This window comes from Gracilinanus agilis, chromosome 2 (assembly GCF_016433145.1).
Source record: "Gracilinanus agilis isolate LMUSP501 chromosome 2, AgileGrace, whole genome shotgun sequence".
In the NCBI taxonomy this organism is placed as follows: domain Eukaryota; kingdom Metazoa; phylum Chordata; class Mammalia; order Didelphimorphia; family Didelphidae; genus Gracilinanus; species Gracilinanus agilis.
The window spans coordinates 684,930,800-684,944,810 of NC_058131.1; the positions used below are offsets into that span (position 1 = coordinate 684,930,800).

Here is a 14,011-nt window from a genome sequence, read left to right on the forward strand (position 1 = left end):
ATCATAAATAAAGTAGAAACAGAGAACATTACAGTCCTGAAGAGAGAAAAAGTAGCCAGAAAATTTAATTCTGGTGTCAAACTCAAAAAAACAAACAAAAAACTGGGTTTGGGGGTGGGGTGGGGATGTAACTTGGGGCTATTAATCCATACATGTGAATCTTGATAGGCTGCATGTTGACTTAGTTTTAAAAGATGATGTAATTAATCAATGTTTTAATACATTTTCATTTATTTTGTTAAATATTTCCCAATCACATTTTAAAATAGTTTGGGCCACTTTCAGCAGTGTTATGAGCTGCATATGGCTGGTGGCCTACATGTGAGAATTTTGCTTTAGAAGCCCTGAAGTTATGTTCACATTAGGATGTTTGTAGGAAATTGCCAATTTGAAGATCAAATTTGGGGAAGTAAGCGCCCAGTTAAGAACAACAGGTTAGATATTCAGTTTATTATGTTTCGCTAAAGAGTGAAAAGGTCCATCAGGTAGCTTTGTATTGGCATATCATTAGAGAAAAGAACCAACACACTCACACACAGGGTAAGTGGTATGTCTAAGACCAATTGTGGGCTTCTCCTTTCAGAATCCAGGTAGGTGTGTGCAGATTTTTGACGAGGCGTTAACATTAGCTATGTTTACTATGTTCACACAAGCCTAGGTGATAGGTGCTATTATTAATTCCATTTTACCAAGGCTGACTGTGAGTGACTTTACTAGGGACCCACAGCCACTAAGTGTTTCAGGACAGATTTTAGCTCAGTTCTTCACTATTCCAAATCCAGCACACCACTGCATCACCTAGCTGCCTTCAAGTGCTATTTAGTAAAGTACTTAACTGTAAAATGCTATTATAAATTGTTAACATAGATGACAATAATGTATTAATTCTAAGTGCTATACTAAGAAAAGTTAATTGGTCATCTGGGTTTATTAAGAACTCTTGATCTTCATAAAACTGCCTTATTTTCAAAGTGCCTTGATGTAATCTCATTGTTCCCAAAGCAGCTGGTGATTCAAAAATCACTGGGATGTTTGGTTAATAATACCTGGTAGGACTTGGACACAAATGAGGGAAGTAGTGAGTTTTTATTTAGTCTGCCACTAAAGCAGAAATGAAAAAGAACCTTTCCTCTAAACTCAGTGACTCCTGACTCCTTATTATGATGAACATAAGGCAAGAGGCAACAGTGCAAAATCTATCATCAGACTAATATTTCTCAGAGTAGTTTCTGATAAATTCTAACTATAATAAGTTAAATGGATATAACAATCATGCAAAATATAATTTTAAACAATTTATATTTTACCATTTTAATTCTATCAGCAATTTTTGTCTCTGTTTAAAAAAGGAAATAATATTCTATATAATAGAGTACATCATTGCATGTATTGCACAGGTAGATTAAAGTTTAACTGAACATAACCAAAAGTATTTTAGAATATCTATTTTTCCTCAATATTAATTAAGCATGATTAAAACCAGTGCAAAAATAATACTGCTTACAATGAATAAGAGGAAGAGCCTTTTCCAGGATCTGCTTTCTTTGATATAGTTGTTAGAATATAAGAGTGTGATAATAATCTAAGAAGAGAGCCAACAAAGATGAAGCCCCCCCCCCCACTTCTGCCATGGTCTTATATGTGTCCTCTACCGGCCTCCAAGGACATTCAGAGGGTCATCAAATATACCAGACACCTTGGTTTCTGATCTTGTTTCTGGTGTTGACTGGGTGGACTGGCTTTTTGGCTTGGGCATCTTAGTAGGGCCACTAGATGAGAAAATATCATCTTGAATAAAAGAAAAAAGAAAACAAAAATGAGATTTTAGGCAAAACATACCCCATCATAGAAACAAACTGCCCCTCCCAAGGGCCAGATTCCTGAAGGTAATATGAACCAGGGGAAAGAGTCCTAAGCTGAGAGTCACCACAGCCAGATCCTAGTATTGTTTCCAAGCCTAATTAGCTATATGACTTCACAAAAATCATGGCCTCTCTCTGGACCTCAGTTTTGGTTATGTGAGGAACACAAAAATTGCTGAAAGTCCAGCTTAATACCTAGCAGCCAAAACACCTCTTACTGTTAAGGAGTAAAGTCAGAAGTCATGACTTGTATTATTGCGGGCACAAAATCTACCATGTCTCTAGACAGAACTCTCTCAAACTTCTTGGATATCTTTCCCCTGATACATTCACATAAAAAGTTCAGCCATGAAGAGGAACAGCAGAATTGAATGAATGGCAAAACTTTTCCATGTGCTCTGTTAAATGTCATTTGTTTACTTGCAGAAAACCATACTTACCCATCTCATCATCAAATATTGACTTTGGCTCCACTTTCTTTTTTGACTTCTTCTCTTTGGGTTTTACAGTTAGGTCGGCAAAGATGTCAATGTTATCATCAAAAAGGTTGGATTCTAAGGCTTTTTCCTTCTCTTTTGTTTTCTGTGCTGGTCTAATTGCTTCTGTAGCAAATATGTCGTCCTGGCACCCCGCCACAAAAGAAAGCAAAATTTAAAATTAAAATTCAATTGTTAAAATTTTTTTTCTAATTTTAAGTAAATGCAACAAAAACCTAGACTACATAGCTGCTCATACTGATTGATAATGGTTATTAGACTTATCATGTATCTGTTAATTGTTTAATCTCTGAAATCTTCCGATGCATACAAACATTTTATACTAGAGTTTTATAAATTCATAATTTTTTTCTTCACACCTTATGTGGGAGACTCAATAGAGGGATGAATTCATCTCATAAGACTTACCAGTTCACAAAATCATGCCTTTTCTAAAATTCTGATCTTTAAAATTATGCTTCTTCCTAAACAACTAACTTTCTCATTCACTAATTTTGTTCTTTACTTTCATTGTGACCTACATCCTGGGGTGGATTATAGGACATAGTAGAAAGAGCAACAGACTTAAGAGTTAGAAAGACCTGAGTTTGATTCTTCCAGTACTAGTTGTATGACCCTGGGATAGTCACATGACCTCTCAGCTTCAGTTTTCCCAGGTTTAGGGACCAACAATGGTCTAGCTGGGCTAGAATGTAGGGTTTATGAAGGAGATTAAACAGGAAATAGAAAGAAGATGTAACTACATTATTGAGAGTATTAAATGCCAAGTTAAGGTATTTGTATTTTATTCTATAGAAAGTAGGGAGCTGCAGAACATTTTTGAGTAGGTGAATGAAATGGTTAGATATTTGTATCTCAGGAAGATTACTTTGGCAGTTGAATAGATTGGCGAGAAGACTTCACAAAAATGGGAGGCACAGAGCTTAATTAAGAGGATTTACAATAGTCTAGATGGAATGTGACAAGGACCTTAGTGAGGGTGGGAACAGTATCAGTGGAAGGAATGGAAAGAAGTAAAAAGTGCCAAGGAGAAAAAATTGACAGCAGATCACAACTGGCTATATACAAGAGGTGAGGGGGGAAAAACCTGTGTAGGCTGACTGACTACAGGGGGACAAATATTGGTACCTGAGAGGATGATATGCCTTCCATAGAAATAAATTGGTCTGAGAGAAAACAGGTTTAGGAGGGGATATGGAGTTTGGTTTGGATACAGAGGACTGGGACTGCCTCTTGGACATTCAGGTTCTAAATCCCAATTCAGATATCACCTCTTCTAACAGTAACAATCTTTCTCCTCTTCAGATGTGCGACTTTCTGTTTTAGTTTGTGAGCATGTCATGTCATATCTTCCTACTAATACTTTCACCCTACAATGGCACAGTCTTTGCTTTGAAAATTTGAAATTTCACTGGGAGAATTAAGACGTGCTCTGCCTTCTATAAATGTTCGATCTCCTCTGCACCTAGAGCAATATACAGTACATGTTAGGAGGGTCTTACTTTGGTTAAAGTTGTTAAGAGTAAAAGATTGGGGTTTTTATCCATATTGGACATGCTTTGGGAAATTTTAAGCTTCCCTAGGGATCCATGGATCAATATCTGAGCAGTCAGGTCAATTATGTATTATGCACACAATGTAAAAAGCATTCCAGAGAGCTAGCCACATTTTAAGGGTAATTTAAAAATCAAGATCCATTCCACCTTTTTGTGACCAAACCAAGGCTTAAAGAACAGGAATTGCCTTGAGTTTTCTGTGTAAATTTCAAAGACTTGTTAAAAACTGTGGGCCAATCAGTAATCTAATTTATGTAGGTAGAAGTTAGCTACATAAAAACAAAATTTAATGAGACCCAAATAAATGAGTGGATTATTTTTCTATCAAGACTCAGAACAATGCACAAATGTACAGTATATATAATTACCTCAAAAATGTCTTGTTTTTTTGAGACAACATCTTGTTGCCAAAGAGGTTCTGATATCTTTTTCTTGGTTTTCTGGTTTGTAAAGAGATCATCTTCTTCCTCTAGAAGAGGAACAGTATTTTTTTTCTTAGCTAGTTTCTGCTTCACAGATTGAAAGAGATCATCATCATTCTCTGGCTCATCCAGCATTGGGAGCAAAGACTGTTTTTCTTCTCTGTCCCCTGGGTGGGTGGCTAGGTCCTCTGATGGACTCTCCTTGTCCTTTGTTCTCCTTGTGGTTGACTTTGACACAGAAGCCTTTGCAAAGATGTCATCAGAATCAAAAAGGCTGTCCTCAATAGTCAGGTCCACAGATCTGGCAGAAGGATCTCTTTCCCCTCCAGGCACCAAGGCATCTTCCAAAAAGGGCGAAGGCACTCCAAAAGCCTTTTCCAAGTTCTCTTTCTTGTCCACTTCTCTGGTATGTTGCTGTTTAACAAAAGAGGAGACGACATGCTCTCCGACTAACTGAGGCCCTTCAGCATCATTTATATCCTCAGTTTCACTGGATTCCTGAGCAGCTAATCTCCGTGCAGTTCGGGTTTGAGGCCTTCGTTTTCCTTTCATTTTGATTCGGCCCTGCAGTGACAAAGGTATTGTTCTCAGACCACAACCTGAACTTTCTTCTGTGCAGAGTACATATTACTTTTACCAGAGGTTCTTAAAACTTCTTTTGTGTCATGAACCACCTGTGAGGGTCAAGGAAGTCTTCAGACCTCATCATAGAATAATATATTTAATTGCATAAATCAAAATATGTAGGATCATAAAGAAAATCAATTATATTGAAATACAGTTGACAAATAAAAAAAGTCCATGCTCCCCAAAATATTCTTAAGCACAGAGGCAAATCAAAGAATTAGTAAACTGGAAGAGGTTATTCTAATCCCTCTCTTATCTCCAAGTAAGGCAGTATTAAGGGCAGTTGGGACAATGGATAGAGTGCTGGGCCTGAATTCAGGAAAACATCTTCCCGAGTTCAAATATGGCCCCAGACACTAATTTATTAGCTCTGTGACTCTAGGCAAATCACTTAACTTTATTTGTGTGAGTGTCCTCATCTGTAAAATGAGCTAGAGAAGGAAATGGTAAATCACTTCAGTATTTTTGCCAAGAGAAACCCAAATGGTGTCATGAAGAATAAGATCTAACTATAAAATGACTGGACAACAATGAAAGTATTATCTTATGTCAATTGATGATTCTCTCTTAAATACGATCAAGTAAGTAAACTCTTGGTTTTCTCACACAAAAAAATTCTAAATCTTTTATTTTTCTCTCACATTTTCTAATCCTTCAAAAAAAATTCTGACCTCCACTCCAGATGAAATTCAGCACTATATAGTGTGTCCCTTTGACTTCAATCATTATACCAAAAAAAATAAATAAATAAAATGCCTTGATTTGATAACTTCTGAAACTGTGGGTGATAATTATCATGTTCTATTAAAAAAGTCAAATTCTCAAATAATTTTAAGTAAAGATACATACATTGAAAATATTAATGGCTAAGAAACAAGAATTATAAGATATCAGAATAATAATTATTATATGTTCTATTAATAAAGTCAAATTCCCAAATAATTTTAAGTAACGGTACATACATGGAAAACATTAATGGCTAAGAAACCAAAATTATTAATAGTATTAGTTTAGACTATCTAAAATAGCCATTATAACATATTTTCTGAAACAGAAAAAGATACTGTTGAAGGTGAATTAAATTTGGGGGTAGAGGATGTAGAGAAAACAGAATGAATTTTCTTACTAAGAACTCCTATTTCTGTCTATTTCACCCAAAGGGCAGGGTGCCAGCTTAGAGAAAGTAAATGGTATGAGGCAATGGGAAAAGGCACCAAGAGACTTGGGTCCTCATTCTGTTTCCTCTGGTAACCACCTGTGGGACCTTAGACACATTTTATTGTCTCTGGGCAGTAAGAGGGTTGGATGAGATCAATGCTTCCCAGGCTATATATAGGCTGTAGACCCCAGGAACAATGCAAGGAAATGGCGAGAGACCTAGTGAAATGGCTCACTAGGATAAATTGGTAAAATGCTTTCTGTAGACTGAAAAACATCTGCATTTATGGTGTGACAGTCATTTAGAAGTGTTCCTAAAGTCACTGTAGTTTTTTGTCCTATTTTCTGAACCACTAGACTAGACTGTGATTCTACAGAGCAACAACTGAAAAGAATGGACTCTGTGTTTACCCTGTACTTGCTTGCTAGAGGGCAGGAAGGCTGAGCACATGTGCCTAGGAGGGGCAGAGCTAGAGGAAATGGGTTTGTAAGGAAAGGCTGATGATGCCCTGGGTCGCTGAATGTGGCTGAGAAGGTTCTTCAATGCCTAGAGAGGTGTCAGACATACTTCAAAAGAGAATAAAGTGATTTGTCACCTTGTTCACACTGTGTAAGGTATCTGCTCGGGCTGGGTCCTCAAAGCTCACGCCCATCTCGCCAGCAGAGGCCGTCTCCACACCCCTGACTCCATCGGGCTCAGATGTAGTAAAGCCAAACGCCGGCATAGTGGCCTTCGCCCCGGAGATTTTGGGGGCTGCCCCGGGCAGCAAGGCCGCTGGATTAATAGCTAAGTCTGCCTGAGGAACAGAAATGTAATTTGCTGTGTTTCCTCTCACCTGTATCTGGATCACGACAGAGGTAGGGGAGATGATAAGTGACTGAACACAGTTAACGAGAGCAGGGCACTAGATGGGCAAGGAAAAATGGATGCAAGGAAAGGTTCCACAGAGCCCCCAGATTCAGACAGGATTATGTAGCCGTGCCCACAATCATTGCCGCAGGAAAAAGAGGAAAGGTGAGACAGGCCTAGCATTGTGGGAAGCAACAACAGGGCGGGAGGGTTGGGGAGGAATGCCCAGGAAAGAGATGAAGAAGAGACCAGAGATCAGAGATTAAGGAGGCCCCACAGCTGGCAGCGAAGGCTCCCAAAGTGAGGCAAGAATTACTTGTAGTTTCCCGATCCGAGAGGAAGGTTCTTTGGTTTTATATGGAGGGAGGCTTGCAGAGTCCTGTGTGGAATGACACTGGATTAAAAACCAGTTGGGATAACCAGGATGGGAAATGTCCCCAAACTGCATCTGTGTGTGACACACATCATTCCTCTCTCCTTTGCTCTAAAATGAGATCTGCTTTTGAGGATCTTAGGGGTTTCAGTGACTTCCTTTACCAGCCCTTCCAAGCTGGAGGAGTGCACCCTCGAACACCTCAGAAACGAGTCAGCCAATGGACTATAGACAAAAGGGGCTCTTGTAGGACTGACTGACAGTTTGTCATTAGGTCATGATGTCGAGCAAGAGGGACAGCAAGGTGGTCTAGTGATCAGAGAGCCAGGCCTGGAGATGGGAAGTCCTGGGTTCAACTCTGGATTCAGACACATCTTAGCTGTGTGATCCTGGGCAAGTCACTTAACTCAACCCTTATTGCACTTCTGTCTTGGAACCAATACTGATCCTAAGACAAAAGGTAAGGTTAAGTCGTTAAAGTTAAGAAGGCTGAAACCTAGGCAGACAGAGAACCGGGGCATCTCCAGAAAATGGCCCAGGTCTGTTTCTCTCTTTTGGATATGGGTTCAGACCACTAAGGCAAGGGATCCCAGCATGATTTTGTACCATAGTGAGTGTGCTATACCCTCAATGTGGACCATGATCATATGTTTGAGGGAGCACAGAGAGTCTAGGAATGGTGGACCACAGACTCTGCCTCCACCTGGAAAAAGAGGTAACCTCTAAACAAAATTCTGGAAGCTGCTATCATGATATTCGTTTGAACGACTACCCTGACAGCTATTCTGGTCTAAAAGGATAGCAGAAATCAAGGCCTCCAAAAATTCAGGGAAGAAAGGTAAAAAGTGAAGAAAGGTAGAACATCAAGGTTGAATACCCAAAGTATTCTTTCCTTAATATTGGCTACTTTAGGAACTCTCCCTGGGGAATTCCCAAGTACAGGTCTAAACCAGGCTTTTAAAATTCCAAGGTTGTCTTTTATCCAAAGGCACCATCAATATTTGTGAGAACACCCAAGAAATCTAAACATGCTTGGGGAGTGTTAAATTCCAAAAAATATAAAATTAGCATTTTCCCTTCATTCCATAATTCAAATATGGGAATTTCTACCAAAGAAACATTCTGGAAGGGGTACATTCTTCATTTCCTTATGTATCTCTGTGTATATGTATATATATATATATATATATATTTGTGTTATTTGCATATTATATATTAAGCTATGCCAATACTAAATTTAAAATATATATATATGTGTACTAACCTGGGCTGTTTCCAGTTTCCACACATCTGTGTCATGTTTGCTACTTGGAGATGACTCAGGGAGTTTATGGTTTTCAAGAGAAGGACCAAAATTATCTTTTTTCACTACTGTTTTCTTTTGGGGTACCTTCTAAGAGAAAAGTAGGACAATTCACAATTAGGTATCTAAGAACTAGTCAAAATCATCCATCCTAAGGAAACACAATGTAACAAAGGGACCCAATTTTTAATGCCTTTTCCCCTCTTATGTGAAATATACTATGCTGACTTCCCAGTGGGTTGGTGAAGTAAAAGATAAGCATTCTTGACTTGTTCCAAATCTAAAGATTCATGTCTTGCTCCATTAGCTCCTTTCTAATCTAGAAGATTTATATAGCATTTCTGCTAGGATAGGGGAAAAATGGAGCTAAATATCCAGGCCTACATTTGAGGTTTGAAACCTCATTCATGTCTTTTTATTACTAAAGTGAATCCATTCATTCTTCAATAAAATATACTTGGCAAATTATTAAAAGAGTCAAGCAACAATATACTAACCACAAATGTTAAATTATTTTGAGATATTTGAGTTTTAAAAAATTAAGCAGTATTTAGCTAGCAAAAATAAGGGAAGTGTTACTTATATCTTCTGAGGCCTTTTTCCTAAATACACTTAAAGATGAAGACTTTAATCTATCATTTCCTTTCCAAGAAATTTTTCTCTACTCCTCAATATTTACAATGAAAAAGGCTGGTACCGGGGGCTGTGGCTGAGCAGAAGTGAAGAAATCATCATCTTCTTCATCCCCAAAAAGGGCCTCTTTGGATGGGGGACCAGACCGTTGACCTGAGGACTAAAAGAAAAGGACAAATATCTTTTGTGAGAAAGCAAAAGGCACACTGTGCTGCTGAGGCAAAGATTTCCTTTGGTCCACAGACATGGGAACTGACCCTGGCAAAGAGGTCAACGTCAGGATCGTTGTCCTGCTGGAGCTTATGGCTGAAGAGAAGCTCTTCATCCTGAAAGACACCGGTAGTGGTCTTGAAATGGGCACCAGGACTGGAAAGCTAGGAATAATGAAGGAGAAGAGAAGTCAGTAGAAGATTTTAAGAACTATTTGCTTCAAGCAATCCCAAAAGTTTTGATGAGTAAACCAAATATTTTAAGGGGAAGAGCAAATTAAATATAATGCTATCCCAATTGATGTGCCTCCTGGGAATTAAACTGCTTCACTAAAAAGATGAGTCAAGGGGGCAACTAGGTAGCTAAGTGGATTGAAAGCCAGACCTGGAGGAGGGAGGTCCTCAGTTCAAATCTAGCATTAGACACTTAACTATGTGACTCTGGGCAAGTCACTTATCCCTCATTGCCTAGCCCTTACTGCTCCTCTCCATTAAAACCTATGTGAGTACTGATTCTAAGAGAGAAGGTAAGGGTTAAAAAAAAAAAAAAAAGAATTATCTTTATAAATCACTCAAGAAAATATGTTCCGGTTCAAATCAATGCCCCTGCAATATCCTGTATCATGTGGTTTTTCCAGCAAAAACCCATGGCACAGCCTCATCTGTTAATGTGACACAAGGCTGAAGGAAGGCCAGCGCTAAATTAAATGGTGTTAGGTGACACTGATACCTAGAAGGAGTCCCTAGACCTCCTCTTCTACCTACAACATCAGCTATCTCCTATTTGTCAACACTCTTCAGTCAACAAAGAAGGATCTGGTACCATTTACAAACAGATGGATGACTTGATTACATTTACACATGAATGAATGTCAATTATGTGTCACCACAAAGTATGCATTTGCATTTTAGGTCTTTTACTTCTAATTACCATAGGAAAAGCCTTTTTCTTTGTTAAAAGAAATCCAATTTCAGGTACAAGCAATTGGAGGTCAATTATTGGTTTATTTATGTTTTATTTCATGGGCTGCCAGAACCAGAGTTAATCATCAAGTGGGCTTCTTACTGGTGATGAATTCCAATGTACTTAGGCTGGTTCTTGGGAAGCATCATAGTTTGGGGCCAGAACCCTTCTTCAAGTCTTTCCTGTAGAGTCCATCATACCATTTGTTTCTCTGGCAAAAGCTCTATGAACTCTGACATCCACACCATGATGAACAAGCATCAGAGTAATATTTTATACAGTGATACTGTATAAGCCCAAAGTCATCAAATGCACAGTATATGAAGAATTAAAGTTGAGCAGTTATCCACATGGAAAGCCAAGGGAGACCTAGAGGAGTTGTACCTGCATCAGTGAAATCAGTGATGTGCCTCAGTGGAGAAACAAATTTGAATTCTTGATGATCTCTAAGCCAATACAGAAAAGGGCTTCTCTAGAGAATAACCCAGTTCTAGTTCACTTTTATGAACATGGGTTCATAAGACAAAGGGTCTCAAATGATTTTTGCACTGTGGTTAATGTGCCACACCCTCACTGTGGAACATGACCATAGGTCCGAGATGGCGCAGAAAAGGTCTGGGAATGATAAGCCAGACTCTGCCTCCATCTGGAAAAGAGGTAACTTCCAAACAGGATTTTGGAAGCTGCTATAATAGGGATTCATTTGAATGAATACTCAGGCATAGTTATTCAAGTTTAAAGAAACATCAGAGATCAAGGTCTCCAAAAATTCTGGGAGGAAAGGTAAAACCCAGTGGAATTGCATGAAGGCTAAAGGAGAGGGGTGGGAGGAGGGAAGGGAAAGAATATGAATTATGTAACCATGGAAAAATCTTCTAAATTAATTAATTAAACTTTTTTTTTTAAAAAGGTGTTTCACATGAAGAAAGCTAAAGCAGCAACAAGAACAAATCCTCCCAAAACTAACACCATTGTGTTCTGTAGGTTTAACATGAACCATGGAAATATGGAACAATGTGGAAAATAATTACAATGGAAAATCAAATTCCCTTCTGATTGACATTCCAAATGAGGTTAAAAAAGCAAACAAACACAGGACTAGCAGAAAACAAGGAAAAATGGAGTTTGTAAGAGAGGAGTTTTTAACTTTGTTGTAATGTGGACCCGTTGGGCATTCTGTTAAAATCCATGGTTCCTTTCTTTTCAGATTAATGTTTATTAAATGCATAAGAGAAAATATATAAGTTTGCAAAAGAAACCAATTATATTGAAATGTTATTGAAAGGTTCCCAGACTTCAGATTGAGAACCCCTACTTTAAGGGAAGGAGAAAACACTCTGAAACAGATAACACAGAGACAAAACTAGGACTAAACATAAGAAACGTCATAATTGTACACTTAAGAAAATAACCTCTAACCTTTTCTTCCTGCTTGTCCACAACAGGACTCCCAGACAAAGCAGATTCGGTCTGCTTATCTACTTGTTTCACAGTTCCAAATGGAGCTTCTTCTTCATCTTCATCACTAAACAATGAGGGCACTGCCTGAGGGATTTTCTCTTTTCCCTACCAAAAAGGGGGAAAAAAAACACCACATGAAATCCTTGCAAAAGGTATGGTGTCTAAGTGACTGGCACATTCAGTCCATTCATTCAACTAGTCTCCTGAGTTGGTGGTTCATTATGCTACCTCAAGTCTTTTTTGAAAGAGGAAGAGAATAGAAGTCACAAAGAAAAATGTAAATCATTTGATTCTTTAGTTTACTTCCTTAATCAGACATGCCTGAGAACACAACTTTCCTTCAGGTTAGTGTTTATGGATTTTACTTCTGTTTTTTTGGAAGAATAAGAGAAAGTAATAGGGTGGGGACAAATCACATGGGGTCAGGGCAGCTGGAAGGAATACATGGATTTATCAGTGAACACTCTGGGTAGGCAAGTAGCTTTGATACATAGATTCTATGAAGGACATGGACTTTGGAAGGTATTTTGGAAGAGATAAGAAAGGGAGATGTAGTCAGCTAACCTGGGAAAGCTTTTTCAAGAAGGATTGTCAAGGAAAAGTTGAAAAAACAAAGCTTCACTTCACTGAAGCAAAGGGAGTGGGGGCAAGGGGAGAAGGAAAAGAAATGAAAGATAAAGGAAATTATGATTAGGAAAACTCTGAAACTCAATATAATTTGAACTTGGAACTGAAATGAGATGATGCAAGACTCTAAAAAGGGATGTATTGTGAAGAGCCCGTTCTTTGCTCGGGAGGGTCTCTGGAGGTGGGATGGTGTGGCAAAAATGAAATACAGTTATACAAAACAATCCCAGAGATTTGTGATGAAAACTATTATCTGTCTTCAGAGAAAGAACTGATGGAATCTGAATTCAGACCAAAACATACTATACCTCACTTTCTTCTTTTTTTTTGAGGTCTCTTCCACAAAATGACTAATGTGGAAAAATGTTTTACATGATTGCACATGTAAAACCTCTATTAGATTGTTTACCATCTCAGGGAAGGGGTAAGGTAAGAAGTGAGGGAGGGGTGTGTGTGTTTTTACATGTAACTGGGGAAAAATAAAATATTGTTAAAAAAAAGATTTATAGTTATTTCCAAAGATGGATTTGATCTTTATCTTCTTCATATCACAATCTATTTAATAGTAAGATACAAGATCTGAATTTTATCTTTAAGAATAAGGTCTTCAAAAACAGTACAAACTGTACACCTGTCTCCAAGTTTCCTGTTATCTTACCACCATACAAATGAGGGTACCTGCCTAGTAACTATGAGCAGGTGACAATGATGAGTTCCTTAACTGTCTAAATTAGAAGGATGGCAGTGTAGCCTAAAGAAGAGAATTACTGCATAGAAGTTGAGATTTGTTTATATCTGCTAACCCATATACTCTGTTTTGAATGTCATTTTAATCAGTCTGTTTTACTAACTGTGAGGTAACAGTATGAGTGTGGAACTGTCCTAGCCTCAAAGTGTTCTAGCCTCAAAATGTTTAGAAGTTCAATCTACAAACACTGGTCTGAGGTGGGAATCATAAGGCAGAATGCTAACTCATTTAGCATAGAATCAAAGATTATCTAAGCTGATTCAAGTTACCATTTTTGCAGAAATATCAGATGGAGGAGGAGGAGAGCCAAATAGAGATCCGCCACTATCAGCATCTTCTTCAAAAAGGAGCGAAACTTTAGCAGCCTTTTTCTGGCTATAAAATAAACAACAACAAAAGCCCTAGGATATTAAAGTCTAATTAATAAATTAAAAAACTAGGTTGAAACTTCTGGAAAAATAAATAACAATTGCACATGGTACATTCTTGAGACCAACTTCACAAAAATTAAAATAAGAAATATTCAAAAGGAAACCAGAGGGGGCAGCTGGGTAGCTCAGTGGATTGAGAGCCAAGCCCAGAGACGGGAGGTCCTAGGTTCGAGTCCGGCCTCAGACACTTCCCAGCTGTGTGACCCTGGGCAAGTCACTTAACCCCCACTGCCTACCCTTACCACTCTTCTTACACAGTATTGGCTCCAAGACGGAAGGTAAGGGTTTAA

At 38.3% G+C, this 14,011-nt stretch overlaps 1 protein-coding gene across 3 annotated transcripts in view; it reads right to left on the reverse strand.

Annotated features, from left to right (window-relative positions):
- Positions 1-213: 213 nt before the first annotated feature.
- WASHC2C (WASH complex subunit 2C) overlaps positions 214-14,011 on the reverse strand; it is a 49,075-nt gene continuing 35,277 nt past the window's right edge. The window contains exons 20-29 of one of the 3 annotated variants that reach the window (XM_044659151.1): positions 13,560-13,665; positions 11,874-12,020; positions 9,539-9,655; positions 9,346-9,441; positions 8,610-8,735; positions 7,289-7,351; positions 6,719-6,919; positions 4,284-4,901; positions 2,303-2,483; positions 214-1,788 (exon numbers count right to left, since the gene is read on the reverse strand). In XM_044659151.1, the coding sequence (XP_044515086.1) occupies positions 1,649-1,788; positions 2,303-2,483; positions 4,284-4,901; positions 6,719-6,919; positions 7,289-7,351; positions 8,610-8,735; positions 9,346-9,441; positions 9,539-9,655; positions 11,874-12,020; positions 13,560-13,665 (1,795 nt within the window). In that variant the 3' untranslated portion in view covers positions 214-1,648. Of the gene's footprint in view, positions 1,789-2,302; positions 2,484-4,283; positions 4,902-6,718; positions 6,920-7,288; positions 7,352-8,609; positions 8,739-9,345; positions 9,442-9,538; positions 9,656-11,873; positions 12,021-13,559; positions 13,666-14,011 lie in introns of all 3 variants that reach the window. The other 2 variants (XM_044659150.1, XM_044659152.1) reach the window with 2 other exon arrangements.